The sequence below is a fragment of the Amyelois transitella genome, chromosome 9 (genome assembly GCF_032362555.1).
Source record: "Amyelois transitella isolate CPQ chromosome 9, ilAmyTran1.1, whole genome shotgun sequence".
Classification (NCBI taxonomy): domain Eukaryota; kingdom Metazoa; phylum Arthropoda; class Insecta; order Lepidoptera; family Pyralidae; genus Amyelois; species Amyelois transitella.
This window is the reverse complement of record NC_083512.1, coordinates 2,813,827-2,834,895: the sequence shown is the minus strand read 5'-3', so window position 1 is coordinate 2,834,895 and position 21,069 is coordinate 2,813,827. Positions and strand designations below refer to the sequence as shown.

Genomic DNA, 21,069 nt, shown 5'->3' with positions numbered 1-21,069 from the left:
TTATGGTTTATGTCAGATAATTTTACACACAATTGTATTGACACCGAAACATATATACAGCTGCTCAGTTTGCTTTTTCTGATTTTTTTTGTTGTATCTCAGAAACTCCCCACTTTTCTCCGAGAATTGAAGCCGCAGATTAAATAATATTTTTGTTGTATTTCATAATCAAAAAAGTGTTTATTTGCTGTCTATTCAAGCGTTATCTACTAAACCAATCTTCGTGAAATTTCTAGAAATTTCCAAGTGCACCCTTGCACACTGAGTATCAGAGCTCTGAGCTGTGTTTCTTCTTAAAACTACCTTTTCTGCTTGAAGTTCATTCACGCGTAACTCAGTCCTTATGTGCCCGCATTCACGAGTACTTAAATCCTTTACCTTTTCTTGCAATAGATAACGGTATTTGTAAGATTCTTCTCAAACTAAACTGTCATATTTGTAAAGGATTCCACTGAATACTACCTAAATGGTTTTTTCTCAGAAAAATGTTTTGCTTCAAATAAAACGCCAACAAGATTATTTCGAACCGTTGATTTCAATCTGTTCGATTTTGAAGAGGTACTTTAATAAAATGCTCACGAGTATAATTTGTATCTACATTTTAATTGATTTTAAACTTTTGCGTTGATATACTTTTTATAATTAATATAGGTATTAAACGCGCACGTTACGTACCTTAAAAAGATCAGTGTTAGTCGCTCGGTTACCACGGTTAATCAGTACCTGTATTATTTATAAATAATTATATTGTAGTATTGACGTATTATTATTAGATATGCTAAATTTAAAATTATTGTGAATAAATTTATCACGGTTAAAATAATTAAAAAAAAATTACTTTTTTCGATTTTCCTTATATTTACAATTTTTCAGAGAGAGATTAATTTCGTTTCGTCAATCAGATTGAACGAAATATGAAAAATATATACTTATAATCAATTCTTGATTTCCGACCAAATAACATTTTACCTTTGATGATAGAGAATTAAAAACATTATTTTACTGGATGACCAGTGACTGTTCGGCACAAAACGTTTCAATTTACGTTATGTATGGTTATTTTCGACAACGGGAAAACCTTTTCTCGAACTAAACGAGCTAATCCACAATGCTGCACAAAGAAATGCAATAAATTAGCCGTTTGCCATTTCAGCCGAATTTCAATTCAGTGTTTCAGGGGGCCAAGTTAGATTTCACACTGGAAAGTGAAAAAGAATTTCTTTATTGAGTGCGCCTGTGGCACAAGTCGGATATTGGCCAATTCTGAACGCTTCCAAAGATTCTAGAATTTAATCGTTTTTTTAAATATATAGGGGTCAAATTACACAGATTGAGTTAGCCTCGAAGTAAGTTCGAAACTTGTGTTACGAGATACTAACTCAACGATACTATATTTTATAATAAATATATAAATACTTAGATATATAAACGTCAAAGACCTAAACCAATTAGAGAAAGTTCGTTTCTCGTCATGCCCTGACCGGGATTTGAACCCGGGACCTCCGGTGTCACAGACTAGCGTATTACCGCTGCGCCACAGAGGCCGTCAAAGTTTTGGTAGTCCATCAATGTAGTGTGTTCCCAATTACATCCTAAGTTAATATCGGAATAAATTTTATGACGTAGATATAAGGTCATGTTACAAATACACGATATGAAAGAGAGAAAAAATACTGCGATTAAATTTTTTCAGTTACCAGGTATAAGCTTGGCGTCATATCAACTATGTTAATCCGCCGGATTCAATCTGACCATCCAATATCTACGCTTAGCTCAGGCCACGACGTTTACCTAGGCAGTGTTATACATATATAGTGAGCCATTGCTTAGGTAAACATCACTTGAACTGCTAACAATATCTAAATTAAATTACTTTTTGTCGGTTGGGTAGGCAGAGTATAGGTATCATTCCAATTGCTCCGATCCCTTCATTCTTCTTCAGCTTTATAATATTCAACACAAGAAATTCTTTAAAATCTTGGAAATTCCTCTCTTAGTGCCCTTGACCAGATGAGGAATCTTAATGCAAATTTTTTGGCCGTGTGTTGTCTATCAGTCAGTGAGAAACGCAAAAGTTTCATATATATTGTTGATACCTAATGTTAAAAATTTTAACGTATGAAAGTTTAAATTGTTTGTAACATAAGGTATCAACTATTAAACTCTTCACATCTTTGGGATGTGAGAGAGAGAGAGTTTAGTAGTTGATGCCTGCCCAAAGCAGTCTCTTGCACCCTCCACTATATTGCTTTTGGTCTCGGGCCTCGGTTTAAATTTGCTGTGGCATAAAAACTTTACTTAAAAAAAGTGACCTTCACAAGGTCCAGCATTTTCCATATTGTATCATTATTGTTATTAAAAAAAAATATCAATCCCAAGGTTAAAAGTAAAACAACTAATGTACTAACACACTTTACTAACATAAGTTTTTAAGTAAAACCCTTCAGTATAAAGAACTGTTTTTATATGAAAATTCAATTTTGCACAGGATAATATATTTACTACTTCGATAAATTTTAACATTAGATATTTTCCTTTACTCTGTTACGCTAAATTGCGTTACTTTATACCCGAAATCGTTTACGTTCTGTGTCGTAAAACCCATAAAGGAAAAACTTTCCTTTTAAAATCAATATCCGTCGCTTTTGCCGACAGAGTTGAAACTCAATTTAGGCAATTTTGCCGTCGTATTGTGCAGTCAACAAAAGATTGATAATAAATTATGTTGATCGTTGTTGATTCATAAATGAGAAGTGCTGAGATCACATGTATAAATAATATTTTTCACGGTAAAGACGATCATTGGCTAGTCACTATTTGAATCTCAATTCCATCATTAAGCTGTTCTGTAACCTGAACGAAGCCCTTGAAGCTTTGGCGGCCCTGTAATATGTTTGTGATTGAAGCTTTTTCACCTGCAAAGATTGCGGTGGTCTATGTTCAGTTTTGGACTTCTGAAAGTTTGCGGAGGTCACAATCGTGTTAAAACCTTACTCATCAGAATCATGATCAAAACGCGGACTAAACTTTTCCTTGACCAGGAGAGGTTCTGAGGTGAAGATGTTACTAGAATTAACCCTAGGAGGAAGAAGATTATACATAGATACATACATAAATTTACGCGTTTTTCCCGGAGGGGTAGGCAGAGACTACATCTTTCCACTTGCCACGATCTCTGCATACTTCCTTCGCTACATCCGCATTCATAACTCCCTTCATGGAAGCTTGACGGCATCTCTCTAACTAACCTGACCCTTTTTTGAAGAAGATAATATAGAATATCATTTTAAATTCTATTTTCAACAAATAACAAATGAACTTGACCTAATAAATCTTAAATATCGTAGCCATTTCAGATCCATACAAAATGTTTTTAAATGCAACTGAACGTAATCTACGTTCAGTTGCATTTAAAAACAAGTTTTAAAAACTATTATCGTTTCAAGAAAGTTCGTTGGAAACAAGATATCGTTTCTTTTCCATCTTATTGTTTTATTTTAGAAATTTTCACATTTTCCTAACGAAAGTAGGACACAAGCGAATGTTCAAGTTTCAAGCCTTTTGTGTTCTAAGTAGAGCAGTCATAGTTCGAAATTACGAAAATAAATCTATGTAATAAAAGTAATCAAGAATAGTATCTCATGTAAGTCGTTATTTAAACGACCTTAGTGTCAAATTGCCTGACTTCAAAACTGTCTTCATTTACAATATCATTGCCTTGATCATTTATAGTACCATGAGTGACGTGCCGTCATTTAAGATTAGGTCCACTGCCGTTGCCGTTAGTTGCCGTGTGGTTCCCGGCACCAATACAAAAAGAATAGGGCCTTTTAGGCGATGGGCTAGCAACCTGACACTATTTGAATCTCCATTCTATCATTAAGCCAAATAGCTGATCGTGGCCATTCAGCCTTTTCAAGACTGTTGGCTCTGTCTACCCCGCACGGGATATAGACGTGACCATATGTGTGTATGTTTGTCCACTCCAATTTTTTACTATTTGTTACCAAAAGTGTTGAACAAAATTCATTGTAGTTGGCGCGTTTCAAAAGTTTGGTTTTTAAACGGCATAATTCTGCCCATGACAGGGTTTTGGGGAGAGAAAAAGGGTAAGGCTTTTACCCAGCTGCAGCGGGTTATGACATTGGCTGAAAAAAGCAAAATTAATGTAAATGTGTTGGGTATTGGTGAATCGAAATACATAAATATAATCACGTTTATATCCCCTGCGGTATAGACAGAGCCAAGAGTTTTGAAAAGACTCTTAAGCCACAATATAATGTAGATAGTAAAAATACCTAACTTTATTACACTTTCACGGCTTAACATCGTGACTGATTCGTAAGAAAGTTAATAAATAAGGACATATGTTTAGTAAATTCTCGATGTCAAACATAAGCTTCTTTTATTGACAATTGTCACGGAAGCAAAGCCCCAGGCGACTGCTAGTAGTATAAGATATATTTATGTGTGACTTTGTACATCTCATCATAATAGATTACATACATACATACGGTATGTCACGTCTATATCCCTTGCGGGGTAGACAGAGCCAACAGTCGCGAATAGACTGAATGGCCACGTTCAGCTATTTGGCTAAATGATAGAATTGAGATTCAAATAGTGACAGCCCATCGCCTAAAAAAGAATCCCAAGTTTATAAGCCTATCCCTTATTCGCCTTTTACGACATCCATGGGAAAAAGATGGAGTGGTCTACTATTCATTTTTGTATTGGTGCCGGGAACCACACGGCACGGCACGGCATAATAGATTACAAAATGAAAATAGATTGTGTAAAGGAAGCAGCTCTTGGTGATCGCGCCCGTGGGGAAATGTGTTAAGTCCGGCTTCTCATTTGCCTTTCAAATTCAACCGTTTTGGGAAACATCATCGGTCTGTTGGTTGGTACAAAGTTAAAGATGCTTACGAAATGCGCAAAGTTAACATACCGTGTAGTTCCCGGCACCTTCCCATGGATATCGTTAAATGCGACTAAGGGATAGGCTTATAAACTTAGGTATCTTCTTTTAGGTGTCAGTATTTGAATCTCAATTCTATCATCAGTCAAACAGCTGAACATGGACTACCTATTGGTCTTTTCTAGATTGTCGGCTCTGTCTACCTCTCAAGGGATATAGACGTGATTATAGGTTTGTATGTTACAAATATAACTAAATATCGTGGCGAAAATGTCGCCACAGCTTCAATATAATGATATTACATATCACATATAACAGTTGGCGAATTTTGCACGCACGGCGAATCATAACCGCAATCCACATTAGTGTCCAAATCGTGGGCGTAGTTTGAATAGTTGTCTTATGGTGCGGAAAACACAGATGTTTCGTCGCGTTTCATTATGAAATTGTTGAAATGTGTAACACGATTTGTTATTAATTTTACAAACTGAGGATTTGTGAACTTTGTAACTCCTTCGTCGGTTTCCAAAAATAGAGTTATGGAAATCAGATGGTATAGTTATACATTTTACTTTCATAAAAAAATGACGTCTTTGAAGTATAAATCAGAGTTAGAGAGTTTTTAAAAGCTATTCTTTGGGATTCCGTCCCCATAGGATTTTGTCGCAGAGGGAGTTTTTTTTTTCACCTTCAAATCCATGTCAGCCAGCTTTTAGGTAGATACTTAGAAATTATTACAAACAGAATAATTAAAATATCATTTCCCTCGACCTAATAACGTATCAGCCAGCCGTGCTGTTTCATTGCAAAGAAAAGTTAATTAAGTTCACACTTGTAGCTAATTAACTCAGCTTTAAATAATTTATGGCTTGAAATTAAAAATCTTAATTCTTTCATTTTAAAAATTACAGGGATACTTTTTTAGGCGATGGGCTAGCAACCTGTCGCTATTTGAATCTCAATTCCACATTTAAGCCATGCAGTTAAACTTTGCCTTTCAGTATTTGCGCGATTGTTGGCTCTGTCTACGGCGTAAGGGAAACATCCGTGATTTTATGTAGGTATGAAAAAGAAATTTTCGTTAAGATATCAAGAAACAATTAGTAAGCAACGCATTCGATCCATAAAAATCGGTTTCATGCTGTGAATTTTCAATTTTTTTAGAAGGTTGTTTTCTTGCCAATTTTATTTATTTATTTGCTTTTTCATATGTCGAAACTAAATGCAAACTTGAACTTTTGATACATATATGATTACACTGTATGTAATGTATATATCACCGTTGTTTTTTATGGGGTTTAATTAAGTCTTTTTGCAAAAAACTAGATTAGTCCTATCATAATATTTTTGACAATTCAGTTCTTTCTTTACCTAGTATGTTCATTGTACATTCTTAGCTCTCATTAAAGGTACAATCTTAAATATCAGCCTAACTATATGTCAAACAGATTTGTGACCCATCATCAAGTTACCAATTTACGTACCTAAACTGGACGTCCGCAGTGGCCAGCCTCTTCATGTTCTGCATAGGGAGTTGGCACGGTGCCATGTCGAAAGTTAAGGTCACGACACATATACCTATGCGAAGTTGTTGTTTTTTTACTACCAATAATTTCTATTTAATTTAATAATTTCTATTTACTATCAATAATTTCCCGAAACCGCCGAGCTTGCATGAAGAGAGTTATGAATGTGGATGAAGCGAAGGAAGTATGCAGAGATCGTGGCAAGTGGAAAGAGGTAGTCTCTGCCTACATTTCCGGGAAAGAGGCGTGATTTATGTATGTATGTATGTAAGAATTTCTATAACAAATTTTGTTAAGTACCTACAATATGAATGTGCATGACGCGAAGAAAGATGTGATCTCTGCCTGCCTCTCTGTATGGACCTATAATATTTTTATTGTAGAGTAAAAGTAGTGATAATAAGAAAGCTAAACGCGGCCTTTCACTCTTTTAAAGATTGGAAGGCCGCGTTAATATATATTAATATACATTAATATATGCCTTATATATATTTAGGTCCTTTTTTATTTTCAGTATCATGGGAAAGTCACATGTAACTTGACAGTTTCTGTAATTTATTGTTTCTGTTTACATGAGATCAGAAATAAAAAGTTAAAATTTAAACTTATAAATATGATCGAGCGGACTATGTCTGACGCCACCTTTATCACGCAAACATGCCACTCAATTCTCAACTATATTATTTTAGCAGTAATGGTGAAACATGTTTTATTTTTTATTCCCAGGTGAAATTATACGTTCGCATATTATTATATAGTTTGCCTGAGCAGTTTGTTTGCCAACTACTTAGGTACTATAAAACGTGAGCAATATACAAAATTGACAATTTGTTTGCAAACTTATTGGACGTAGAATTATTTTAGGTAGTAGGTTTTTTATAAACTTTATTTAGCATAAAAAGCTTTAGGTGAACTTAATGTTAAAACATTTTCTACTAATCAACTCCTTAAGGCAAGAGTTGGGTGTCAATTGTATTTTACAACACAAATTGTTGTAAAATACAATTGCTTGCAGCCATTAATAATTGAGTCTTTTTTGAGTCGCTCATTAGTTTGAAGGACTTTTTATAAATAAGATTAGTTGGAATTGGAAGGCAAGAACATTAGCGATAGATTGGTTAAGGTATACGACTCAAAAAAAGTTTGACCCTTCCAAATATTTCATTCTTAATTATTATCTCTTTCTCGTCCTGGCGTGTTCCCAGTTGCACCCTCTGCCATTAAGCCTCGGGGCCTGGGGTCCGCTTTCATTCTTTCATCTTTCCACTTCTTCTGGGCTGCTGTGTTTTCAGGTCTAAGACCATTGGCATGCATTTAATTTTTTCTAATATAATTCACGGCGTCAAACCAGGATTTCTTTGGTTACCCCACCTAACCCTTCGGACCCGGAGGAGGCATAGCGGAGGCGGCATGATCAGATGTTTTTTTTTTATAATTATACCCATGGAATTTGTTCGCAGATATCAAGTGCTATTCTTCGTAGTGACGTACGCTGTTCCAATGCTGGGGATGACGTTCTTCTACTCGGCTATGGGACGGGTGCTGTGGGGCTCCAGGTCCATTGGGGAGCTCACACAGAGACAAGTGGACTCGATCCGGTCCAAAAGAAAGGTAATAAACACATTTTTACAATGTTGTGGCGATTTCACTGACGTCACATACCATCAGCCAATCATGGTGAGGATACGACGCGCTCAACCAATAGCAGCGAAGAGCGATATATCAAATGTCACACGATAACTTTTTCCATGTAAATACTCTCTTTGTCTGGTTGAATATTTCAATATGTTTCATTAAATCCGTTGAGGTTTCAGACTGCGCAGAGGTACCTAATACAGTTCGTACAATATCGGCACAGAATATTAGTTTCACTTATATCTCGTGTCTAGGAATGGTAGCTAGTAATCTCGAAATAAAATTACGTTTTGTTTTATCTTTACATTAGGATGACGAAGTTCATTTACCTACCTAGTTAAATATCCTAATAATATAAAAAACCACTAGCGACGCGCCCCGGCTTTGAAAGGGTAGCATTATTGACTTTCACTTCCCGTTTTAGTATTTTTAGGGTTGATTTTTTGAAAAAAGAATTATCTTATGTACGTATTCTACGCGGGATTGTTTTTAACTATATGTATAGGAAATTTTCAGTGAAAACTAAACTATTTAAATCCACTTACTAATCATAAAATGTCTTAATCACAGTAATGGAGATTACTTGTTGTATCGAAATGTGACGAAGTAATAAAGGCCACTTATTTTATCGATACGATAGACATACGATACTCGATATATCAATTTCAAGCTCCCGAATGGCTGTCCATCTATAAATAAAATCTTGGAAAAAGAGGTCAAGTGACAAGTAGTTAAGTGAGGATTAAATTCCAGAAGATACATATAAAGGCAATACATTAAAAACATGCAAACCGCTATGATTTGGAATTCCCTCCCCGCATCTCTCTTTTCCGATACAAATAACTTGGGGATTTTCAAAGCAAGAGCGAATAGAAACTATTTGAGCTTGCATGCAATAACTTAGATTGAGGCCAAGCGCACTGAAATCTATTATAAGAAAACACAGAATTTGAATTTCTATAATATAAATATGATTAAATAATTTTTCACCCTAGATGGCATGCGCGACGTCGTTTTCATTATTTAAAAAAAACTATCGCCGTCCCGCTTCGCTTCATAATTAAAAGCGAAACAACGATAGTTATTCCGCGATAAACACGAGGATTATGACTTCTTTGGCTTTTATAATTTTGAATCTTTTTACTCTTTAACTACTGATTGTCCTTAAAAAATTTCAATCGTTTTTAATTTAATCATACAATTAAAAAGCCTTTACTTTGCACCTAGTTTATAAAAAAACGGGCTTATTACACTGAAATCTCTATCAAGCAATTTGATTTGATTAAGCAAAAGGTTAATTAATCTTTATTTTACGCCAATTTGCGCAAAAGTCAAAGTCAAAACGCAGAACTCTTTTTCGGTTATGAAGTATTCTTACAAAGTATTCTCAATTCTATCTTAAAGCCCAATAGCTGAACGTGGCCTGTCAGTCTTTTCAATACTGGGCTCTGTCTACCCCGCAATTGATATAGACGTGATTATATATATGTATGTATGTAGTATTCTTACAAGGAATCTTCAGTCAGCGAAACTGTGGCTTTAGGAAAATTACAAATTTATTTTATCATCCTAGTATCATGGTTCGTGGTATCATGGTTCGTCCTCCTCCTCCTCATCTTTAGGCAAAGGAGCCCAGGGTCTCCCCTATGCCAGGTTTTACACGAAGCGACACCGTCTTACCGCCGTTGCTCAGAGGCGGATATCGAACACAGCCGGGATCATGTTATACTTTCAATTGCAGGTTTCCTCACTAAATTTTTTAATCACTGTAAAAGCACAGTTAGCAGTTAAACTATTCGATAAGATGTACATACATACATACATATATAAAATCATGCCTCTTTTCCGGAGGGGTAGGCAGAGACTACGTCTTTCCACTTGCCACGATCTCTGCATACTTTCTTCGCTTCATCGTTTCATTCGGTTTCGGGTACTCTTGACCTGACCCTTTACCAATATTTGACGATAAGATGTATATTGTCGCGATATGATTCAAACCTGTGCACCTTGTCAGCATTGAGTCAGATAGTCAAACCACATACATACACATACATATGGTCACGTCTATATCCCTTGTGGGGTAGACAGAGCCAACAGTCTTGAAAAGACTGATCGGCCACGTTCAGCTATTTGGCTTAATGATAGAATTGAGATCCAAATAGTGACAGGTTGCTAGCCCATCGCCTAAAAAAAAATCTCAAGTTTGTGGGCCTGTCCCTTAGTCGCCTTTTACGACGTCCATTGGAAAGAGATGAAGTGATCCTATTCTTTTTTGTATTGGTGCCGGGAACCACACGGCACTCAAACCACTCGATTTTTATTCAAATAAGTGAAACAGGATTCAATACAATGCTTTTAGTCGAAAATTGGAGTTTCTTGCTGCCTCGGTTAAAAGCGGGGTACACTTCGGAGGACAAACAGAAGTCGTGTTTGTGATGCGGTCACTTTAGAAAATTGACTTTTGAGAAATCCCTGTTGTTTGATTTGAAGGTAAACAATTGAGACTTTGTGTACAAATCTCGTTTTCAGGGTCTAGAAATGGGAATGAAGGAAATCTGATTGGATGGCTCGTGCGTCTTACTATTAATTTATTACAGACAATAAATATTGTATATAATATGTATTGGCTAAACAGTCATTTCAAGAATACTGGCCCTGTCCCTACCCCGTAAGAAATATGGACGTGATGATATGAATGTATTAATAATAAAGCCACATTACGTCTGCCTTTTTTTCTACGTCAATGTTTTTGCGTACACGCATCGAATATTACGCTATGAAAATGCTAATTGTTTTCATTTTTAAGTGTCGGTAAAAAATAAGTAAGAGTGGTCTTATTCTTAAGTGTTAGGAACCACAAAACACCTAAACATAACATATAATCACGTCTTACCCTTGCAGGGTAGACAGAGCCTACGGTTATTTAAAGACTCAAGGCCAAATTCAGCTGTTTGGCTAAATGACCGAATTGAGATGCAAAAAGTGATAGGTTGCTAGCTCATCGCCTAAAAGAGAAATACCAAATATATAAGCCTATCCCTTAGTCGCCTACGACATACATGGGAAAGAGATGGAGTGTAACTATTCTTTTTTTTCTATTGGTGCCGGAAACCACACGGCGTTAAACACGTAATGATGAAGACAAACTAACCACTTCCCTTGTTCCAGGTTGTGAAGATGTTCATCCTAGTCATCGTGATATTTGGCATCTGCTGGTTGCCGTATCACTCCTACTTCATCTACACTCACTTCAACCCCTCCATTTTGTACATGAAGTACATACAGCATGTGTACCTTGGGTTCTATTGGCTGGCTATGGCGAACGCTATGGTCAACCCGATTATATATTACTGGATGAATGCCAAGTAAGTTTTACTTAGGTACTTGTTAAGGCTTTTACGTGGTACGGATTAGCTGATGTTCATCGTGTTGGTAACACTTGCTGACAGCGTTTTAGACGGTTCGGCCATATATCGGAATAATAGACGATAAACGCTCCCTTTGTCGTCTTTTACGACATTCGTGGGAATATTATGGATTGGCCTTATTCTAAAGTCCCTGGAATCATACGGCATAATTATTTATTACTAGAGGCCGCCCGCGACTTCGTCCGCATGGAAACCCAATCAATCCCGCGTGAACTTCTGGATAAAAAGTAGCCCATATGTTATTCTGGGTCTTCAGCTACCTACATACCTTTCATCGTAATCGGTTCAGCAGTTTTTGCATGAAAGAGTAACAAACATCCATACTGACATCCTGACATACTCACAAGCTTTCGCGTTTATAATATTAGTAGGATATTATTTATGGCTTTATATTATTCCGATTTTAAGTTAGAGGCTGATCAGATTGTCGAAAGTGATTAAATGTTACGTTGGAAGTTAATCACCTGGACACACCCTATATTTGTCTTTACTACCAGATTAGAGCTTTCCATAAATATGCCCAATGCCGGAGTAGCCTTTAATTACATCCATAGAAAAGGAATTCATTCTTAAGTAGTTTAACACGGCACAATAAAAATTTCGCCTACATAATCAGGGTAACAAGATAATTTTATTTTTAGGACATGTCACATATTTTCGTAAGGTTTATTCTATTTTCGGTTCCTAATACCACACAGCCTGAAAATAAATCAGATTTCCGAGACAAAGGTGCGAATGATAAAATATTTATAATGCGTATCACATTACCAAGTGAAAGGAATTGCAACAGGTTTTGTGACATCTATAAATAGCAGCTGAGTGTGGGAGAATGATTCAATAATTCAGATAATTTTTCCAGGTGTTAAAAGGTCGTTTCCTTCGACAACATTTCTTCTTCCTCATAGCTTTAGTCCAAGTTGCATCCTCATAACTCTGGGGAGGATCCAGGGGTACTTCATTTTCCATAGATCCTGGATAGGGTGAGTCAGGCTTTTCACACGAGCGTCTCCAACCTGACCTCCGCAACCATTGCAGGGGAATAAACCCGTATTGCATCGATCATGGTTACACATCCGGTTGCCTGAATGTGTTTTCTCTCACCGTAAGACCATTGGTTGGTGTTTAAATTAACAAACATTCTCTTCGAACATATGAAACCAGAATTTTTAAGTGCTAGAAACATTTGTGTGCATTATTTAGTGTGACATTTATAATTGAACCCTAGGAGATATAGGAGAAAGATTTCGGTCGTGAAAGTAGTTTTTCATTCGTTATATATGTGTGTATGTAAGGCATTATATATACGATACATACGAGATGAAATTCTGTATTTCATATAATACAGTAATTCTGAGTTGTTACGTAAAAAAGCATTTGAAATCACATTCCGTGCAATCCCTTTTTATTCTGTGATCTGATTTTCAAAAAGATTGCCAATATCTGAACGCACTTTGCTTCGAATTGGTAATTGAATTTTGTATCTGAATTGATTTTAATGTGTAGGATAAAATTTAAAGCGTTTGTTTTGAGAATTAAACATTTATTTACTGGGTAATCACCTTTTTTATATTTGTATTTATGGTGAACGCAAATTAAATTAATTCTCAACCGGTTATGAAAGTGAAAGCCCTTCTGGTGAATAGGCGCACAATACTGGAAGAGTTTCTTCAGTTGGTGTATCTTCGCTTACCAGTGGTCGATCTGTTTGGGCGAAATACCAGCAGGTGTCGTGTGGTTCCCGGCACCAATATAAAAAATAATAGGACTATTCCTTTCTCATGGATGTCGTAAAATGCGACTAAGGCTTATTAACTTGAAATTGAAATTGAATTCTTCTATTAGGCGATGGGCTAGCAACATTAAGCCTCATAGCTGAACGTGGCCTTTCAGTCTTTTAAGCCTGCAGGCTCTGCCTACCCCGCAAGGGATATAGACGTCACTATATGTATGTATGAAATACCAGCACCTTTTTTCAATCTAGACAATGCACATTCGTGAACAGTTTTATATTTGAATCTATAATTGTATATTGACGTCCGTTGAAATTGCTGCAGTGTAGTTTATTCCGCCGCACTTGGAAGCGGGTTGTAGATATAACTGCACTAAACCAAACATGATATATTCATGTCATTAAGCGATATATGCCGTGTGGTTCCCGGCACTATTACAAAAAAGAATAGGACCACTCCATCTCTTTCCCATGGATGTCGTAAAAGGCGACTAAGGGATAGGCTTATAAACTTAGGATTCCTCTTTTAGGCGATGGGCTAGCAACCTGTCACTATTTGAATCTCGGTTCTATCATTAAGCCAAATAGCTGAACGTGGCCATTCAGTCTTTTCAAGACTGTTGGCTCTGTCTACCCCGCAAGGGATATAGACGTGACCATATGTATGTATGTATGTATGTATTAAGCGATATATATTATATCCTATTAATAAAATAAATCTATTGCTATTTCTTACAAAAACATTGATAATAACATTTCTATCACAATTAAGTAACAAATCGTTCACCTGCCTTATAAATTTAGCCTATTTTTATAGAGTTTTCCTTAAATTGATATTCGATTTAATTAAGTGTGAAACTGGTTTTTGTTGCTTTAACTTCAGTTCAGTAACCGGTTAAATGTAGCGTAAGATGGGTAAATATTTCCCTTAATCAAATGACCTTTTGGTGTTTGAGATGTATTTTAATTTGATTTGTGCCGTGTGGTTCCCGGCGCCAATAAAAAAAACAATAGGACCACTCCATCTCGTTCCCATGGATTTCGTAAAAGGCGACTAAGGTATAGGCTTATAAACTTGGAATTCTTCTTTTAGGCGATGGGCTAGCAACCTGTCACTATTTGAATTGTCTCAATTCCATCATAAAGCCAAACAGCTGAACGTGGCCTATTAGTCTTTTCAAGGCTCTGTCTACCCCGCAAGGGATATAGACGTAATTATATGTAAGTTAAATTGAATAAAAGTTGATACGCAACTTGCCATTATGTTGCACAAACCTATCCGATGCCCAACAGGGTTTATGTTGTACCTACTTATAAGCACAACTGACGTACTTTATAATAAAGATTTAGAATTAAATTGAAAGGTGTGTTAAATTACTTTTTGTAATTTTATGACACTTTTGTATCATGTAAGCGGTCGAAGTAATAGCCTCTTTCAACCACACTGGCTTGACTTGCCTTCAACAGTGCAGAATCATTCTACTTATGCATTACTAGCTATTACCTGCGACTTCGTTCGGCGTAAAAGTTCACTGAAAAATATGGCTGAGTGTAGCCTTTCGTCTATTCAAGGCTGTTGGCTCTGTCTACCCAGCAATTGATATGGTTGTGACTATCTGTATGTATGTAATAAATTCCGCTGAATACCCCGCATGGGATATTGATGTGACTATCTGTATGTATGTAACAAATTCCTGTCTACCCCGCATGGGATATTGATGTGACCATCTGTATGTATGTAACAAATTCCGCTGTCTACCTCGCATGGGATATTGATGTGACAATCTGTATATATGTAACAAATTCCGCTGTCTACCCCGCATGGGATAAAGACGTGACAATCTGTATATATGTAACAAATTCCTCTGTCTACTCCGCATGGCATAAAAACGTGACTGTATGTACTGTGGACGGCCTCTGTGGCTCAGCGGTAGTACGCTTGTCTGTGACACCGGAGGTCCCGGGTTCGAATCCCGGTCAAGGCATGATGAGAAAATAACTTTTTCTGATTGTCCTGGGTCTTGGATGTTTATCTATATAAGTATTTATTATAAAATATAGTATCGTTGAGTTAGTATCTCGTAACACAAGTTTCGAACTTACTTCGAGGCTAACTCAATCAGTGTAATTTGTCCCGTATATATTTATTATTATTATTATATTTATTATTATTATTATGTATGTATGTAACAAACTCCATAATGACAACAACTAATTTAGATCCTCTTTCAGGTTCCGAACATATTTCCGTACGGCGATTCTGTGCCGGTGGCGGGACGTGTTCCGGCGCCGGAAGCGGTCGCCGGAGTCGCCGCCGGATTGCGTATCGCAGTCCGGCAGCCGATCCAGATCAGGTTTTTACTCGTTAACGTAATTATTAAAGTGATCTTTGGTCATTATCACTACGTTACGTATTTATTCATGTAGATGTTGGAAAATGGACCCTGGGTCCCGGGAATACGGGAATGAGAGAGGGGAAGGCAAAATGTTTGTTAAATCTCCGGTCCCGGGAACACGGGAAGATGAGAGAGGACGCAAAACAATTGTTAAATCTCCAATTCATGTTCGCGCGCTGTATATTTGTTTATGCCTAATTGTTTATGTCATAGGTAATATGAAAGGTTTATTATTATTAGAGTGATTGTGCCGTGTGGTTCCCGGCAACGATATAAAATAGAATAGAACCACTCCATCTCTTTCCCATGGATGTCGTAAAAGGCGAAAGGTAGGCTTATGAACTTGGGATTCTTCTTATAGGCGATGGGCTAGCAACTTGTCACTATTTGAATCCAATTCTGTCATTAAGCCTAACAACTTAACGTGGCCTGTCAGTCTTTCAAGACTGACAGGTTCTGTCTACTCCTGCAAGGTATATAGACGTGATTATATGAATGAATCAGGTTAATACAGTTAAACATCAAGAAAATAAAAACATTTATACGTACAATGTGTGGTACAGATGTCATAAGAAAAAAAAGTTTACTGACTCGCGAAAAATCACAATTTGCATAACTTAAAACACCGAACAATGAAATTTAATAAAAGATACATAAAAATATAGATACACACATTACATAAAACAAAGACAGAAAAGAAGGAGTTGGCAGAGACTATATCTTTCCACTTGCCACGATCTCTGCATACTTCTTTCGTTTCATCCATTATAATATACATATATACATACATACGAGTACAAAATGCAAAAAAAAACTGTGTCCTATCCACAAGGTCTCCTTGGCATTGGATTCTATTGATTAATTTAACACCCGTAATAATTAAATAAAAATATTCATGATAAAATTAAAAAAAAAAATGATGGTAACTTACGAGAGGTACATGGCAACACTTACACGTGTCTATTTTCTTTGTCTCCCGATCAAAGGAGCCGTCAGTCAATGTTGTCACTTTATTTGATTTGCTTTATTATTGGGAGGATATTGATATATTATTATAAAAAAATATACATACATACGTATTTACATAATATAATCACGTCTATATTCCTTCCGGGATGACAGAGCCAACAGTTTTGAAAAGACTGATAGGCCACGTTCAGCTTTTTAATGATAGAATTGAGATTCAAGTAGTGACAGGTTGATAGCCCATCGCCTAAAAAAGAATCCCAAGTTTGTAAGCCTATCCCTTAGTCGTTTTCTACAATATTCATGGGAAATAGATGGGGTGGTCTTTTTTTTTGTATTTGTGTCGGGAACCCCACGACACTAAATTATAATTTGATATTTAATATAATCAATTTTTTTTTATACGTCACTAAGGCACTAATCTCTTTCTCGATTTTTGGATCAAATGGTTTTTTTTTTGTTAAATCTCGAAATGCACACGAAAAAAATATAAATACACCTTTTAAATTGCCACGATTATAAACGAAAATCTATTACTTATATTAGATATTACATCATAAGTTCTAGTCAATTTACAAATGACCTCTACCTCCACCTGAACCTAACCAGAGATTAAAATATTCAAATAACCCTAAGTTTGTGACCCACAAAATATCAAAGTTATTACCTTACTCAGCAATCGCCAATTACACCTTTAGTATTTAACTTAGATGAAATAATTTGTGGGAAGGCTAAACTCGAAGTTGTAAAAGTTGATTCATCAATTGCTCAGAGAAACAATGAGAGCGAAAATGTTTGTCTATTTATAGAAATGTATTTAAGTTTGAATTTTGAATTTCCATTGGCTAAGTGAAGTTTTTCTAATCTACTTAATTTATTTTTAATTTCGTTCCAAATTTAAGTAGTATTTGAACCTTCATTTCTTTCAGTGATAAATTTCGTAAAAAGTTTTTATAGCGGGACGTCATTTTAGAGTATCGACTGAATAATAAATAATAATTAATTATTATTAATAATAATTTTGTAATACGCAATACGTAATGTGTTTTATCAATTTAAAAACTAAATAAGATATTGTTTTTTTATTGAATTAATAGGAAGCTGTATCGTAGGATAACGCAGTTACGAAAATCTGCTCGATAACGTCACGTGGACGGCGCTATAAATAATTTAATTCTGAATAAAAAAATCTTCCTAAACCACAGAAAAAAAATTAAATGGTTTAAAGTGTGTAAAAAACGTAAATAAATATAAGGTACCTATATAAGAAAAAGTTTTACTTAGCAAATTGGTTCAAAAATCCCTCCCTCCTTATTAAAGATAATCTGACAATGAGGTATTTGAAGCGTTATAATGGCTGAATATAAATCATGCTGAATGAGAATACAATGAGCCATAGCTTCAAAGCAAGTAGAGTCTAATCCTCTTTAGATTTAGAGAGAAATATATATATAGTCTTAGTGGGAAGATTCCATTCACATTATGTCTAAAAATTATCCTAAAGTTACACTACATTTTTATTACACTATAATAATTCGATGCGATAGATTAAAAAACTTTTACTATTTACCAAGATCACTCATATTTTTGATGAAGAAAAAAAAATTATATAAAGCCAATAAATCAAAATTGGTTTTCTTTAATAATCTGATGTGAACCTGGGACTTGTATTTCAGAATTTTTCACTACCACTACGCCTAATAGGCTGGAAATGAAAAGATAACATTTTTGTTTTTTTTTTTGATAAACCCAGAAACTATTTATCGAACATCACGTCGCGAAGATGGCGTCGTCTCAACAGCAATTCTAAAAATTATGCGAATATTCGAAACGTCTCGGGAAAAATCCCGGGTATTCCCACACGTACAATAATCCGTGATGTTACATCACTATATACGGCAATCTATCCAAGACGTGTCGATTTCAGATTTTTCTAGTGAGCGTCTCAGAAATCAGTTAGTAATAAAAATTTTTGCAATAAGCGTGGATAAAATGCCCTGTGATTCCCAGCACTTTAGAATAGGACCACTCCATCATCCTGGGAAGACCCAGGGATGTCGTATAGGGCGACTAAGTGATGCCTATCACTTGTGTTGTGATGTGCCACTATTTAAATCTCAATTACATCATTATGCAATACGGCTGAACGTGACCATTCAGACTTTTCAAGACTGTGTGCCCTGTCTACCCTGCAGGCGGTCTATCTATTAGACATTATGTTAGATAAAAGTTTTTTTGATGTTGATTCGTGGGGTGATTTCTCTAATTCGTTATCTTTTCTTTATCATTATAACTTATTTATATAACAACATAAATTTAAAAATAAAATTATAAAGAAAAAAACAATGCACAATTAAGATCCTTGATTTTTGCGTTATTGCATCACAAGTAAGTGCGTACTGCAAAATTCGTAATTTCATTTTTTTTATTCATCTTATTGAGTAAACTAATGTACCTATCTATCGATTATCACTACATAGTATAAAACAAAGTCTCTATTTTAGTCTGTTTGTCTGTATGCTTAAATCTTTAAAATTACGCAACGGATTTTGATGCGGTTTTTTGTAACAGGTAGAGTGATTCAAGGGGAAGGTTTTTATGTATAATAACATTTATAATTTGCACCCGTGCGAAGCCGGGGCGGGTCGCTAGTTATCTCTATAACGATCAAGGATCTTAACAGATTTCACCAGAACACCACAACCCTCAAATCCAAGCATAGAACGAACACTATTGTCGAAACTACTTGATTCTTGATTGTTGCGTTATTGCATCACAAATAAGTGCGTACTGCAAAAATAGTAATTTTCATTCATCGTTTTATTTTAGTAAACTAATGTACCTATCTATCGATTATTATTATTATCTCTATAATGAGGGAAAGGTCGGGGTGGGAAGACCTAGACGAACATATCTTGATCAAATTAAGGACGTCCTGGTAAAGGGTCAGGTCAAAAGTACCCGAAACCGCCGAGCTTGCATGAAGAGAGTTATGAATGTGGATGGAGCAAAGGAAGTATGCAGGGATCGTGGCAAGTGGAAAAAGGTAGTCTCTGCCTACCCCTCCGGGAAAGAGGCGTGATTTTATGTATGTATGTATGTATATCTCTATAATGATTTCACCTGAACACAACAACCCTATCTAAGCATAGAACAGACACTATTGCGATAATCCCCTTGAAGTATACGGCTGTACAGGTATAGAGGAACTCAGAGATTCAAGAGGAAATGCAGTGGTGGTATGGCCGCGGCTGTCGTGTCGGAGGCCCGCAAGCCACCCGTCGCAGAAACCGCCTTCGCTTGCTAGTTGCCCCCGGTGCCCGCATCGCACGTATTATGACGGTGAGCATACGCAAATGCCTTTAAAAAATAATAATAACTTAGTATATACTTGTGAATAACTTTAATATAAAACCTAGAAATGACGTACATATATATAAATATAGTCACGTCTATATCCCATGCGGCATAGACAGAGCCAACAGTCTTGAAAAGACTGAGTGTCGTGTGGTTCCCGGCACCAAATAAAAAAAAGAATAGGACCACTCCATCTCTTTCCCATGGATGTTGTAAAAGGCGACTAAGGGATAGGCTTACTTTGGGATTATTTTTAGGCGACGGGCTAGCAACCTGTCACTATTTGAATCTCAATTCTATCTTAAAGCCAAACAGCTGAACGTGGCTTATCACGTGGTTCGGTACGTTGGTTCTGTCTACCCCACAAGGGATATAGACGTAATTATATGTATGTATGTGTGTTTCCTCTGAAGAAAGTCCACTTATTCCAGACCTAAAACCCACAAGTGTTTGTAATCTTTGTAAACTATGTATAATTATTAAAGTCCACGTTTAGCTAGATAGCTTTATTATAATGACGTTAAGGAGTAGAAATTGCCTAAATTAAATTTCAAATTGGGATTGACGTAACTTCATTCTACTACAAGAAGAAGCGACGGAACAAACAACACTGCAGCGTTTTCACTGGACGTCACTTTACAAATCAGACATATAATTTAAATGCTAGTTTTTATATAAACTGCTAGTTTGTAAAATAGTCTGTTTTCGCATAATAATTAGCCCAGAATTATTCTCTTTTGTTTCAGCGTATATCCACGGGCGCAAAGTGTAAACATAGAGAGGTATTGAACTTTTAAAAAAACTGTAAAGTTAACATCTGTGAATAGTGTAGATTACTAAAAAGTGTTTAGTGTTAAGAAATGTACAGTTAATAAAGTAATTTTAAGGACGAGTAGGTAAATAATAAGAATAAAAAAAAAACTTTGTTGATAGAATGCATGCGTTTATCGTTTGTAATATAAATAAATATAGATATTCTGTATGATGTTCAAGAAAAAAATATAAACGAAATATATATAGGTATATGAAGTTACCTACTTATGGAAATATATATAGGTATATAAAGTTACCTACTTATGGAATAATAATTTTTTAAATATGAGCTTATAAA

The 21,069-nt window shown here is 35.8% G+C and overlaps 1 protein-coding gene across 1 annotated transcript in view; it reads left to right on the top strand.

Annotated features, from left to right (window-relative positions):
- The window catches only part of LOC106140643 (tachykinin-like peptides receptor 86C), a 43,545-nt gene extending 22,815 nt beyond the window's left edge, over window positions 1-20,730 (top strand). Inside the window, exons 6-10 of the mRNA XM_060945748.1 lie at window positions 7,908-8,058; window positions 11,251-11,447; window positions 15,472-15,593; window positions 19,800-19,943; window positions 20,705-20,730. Of these exons, the coding sequence (XP_060801731.1) occupies window positions 7,908-8,058; window positions 11,251-11,447; window positions 15,472-15,593; window positions 19,800-19,943; window positions 20,705-20,730 (640 nt within the window). The remainder of the gene's footprint in view (window positions 1-7,907; window positions 8,059-11,250; window positions 11,448-15,471; window positions 15,594-19,799; window positions 19,944-20,704) is intronic.
- Window positions 20,731-21,069: the final 339 nt, after the last annotated feature.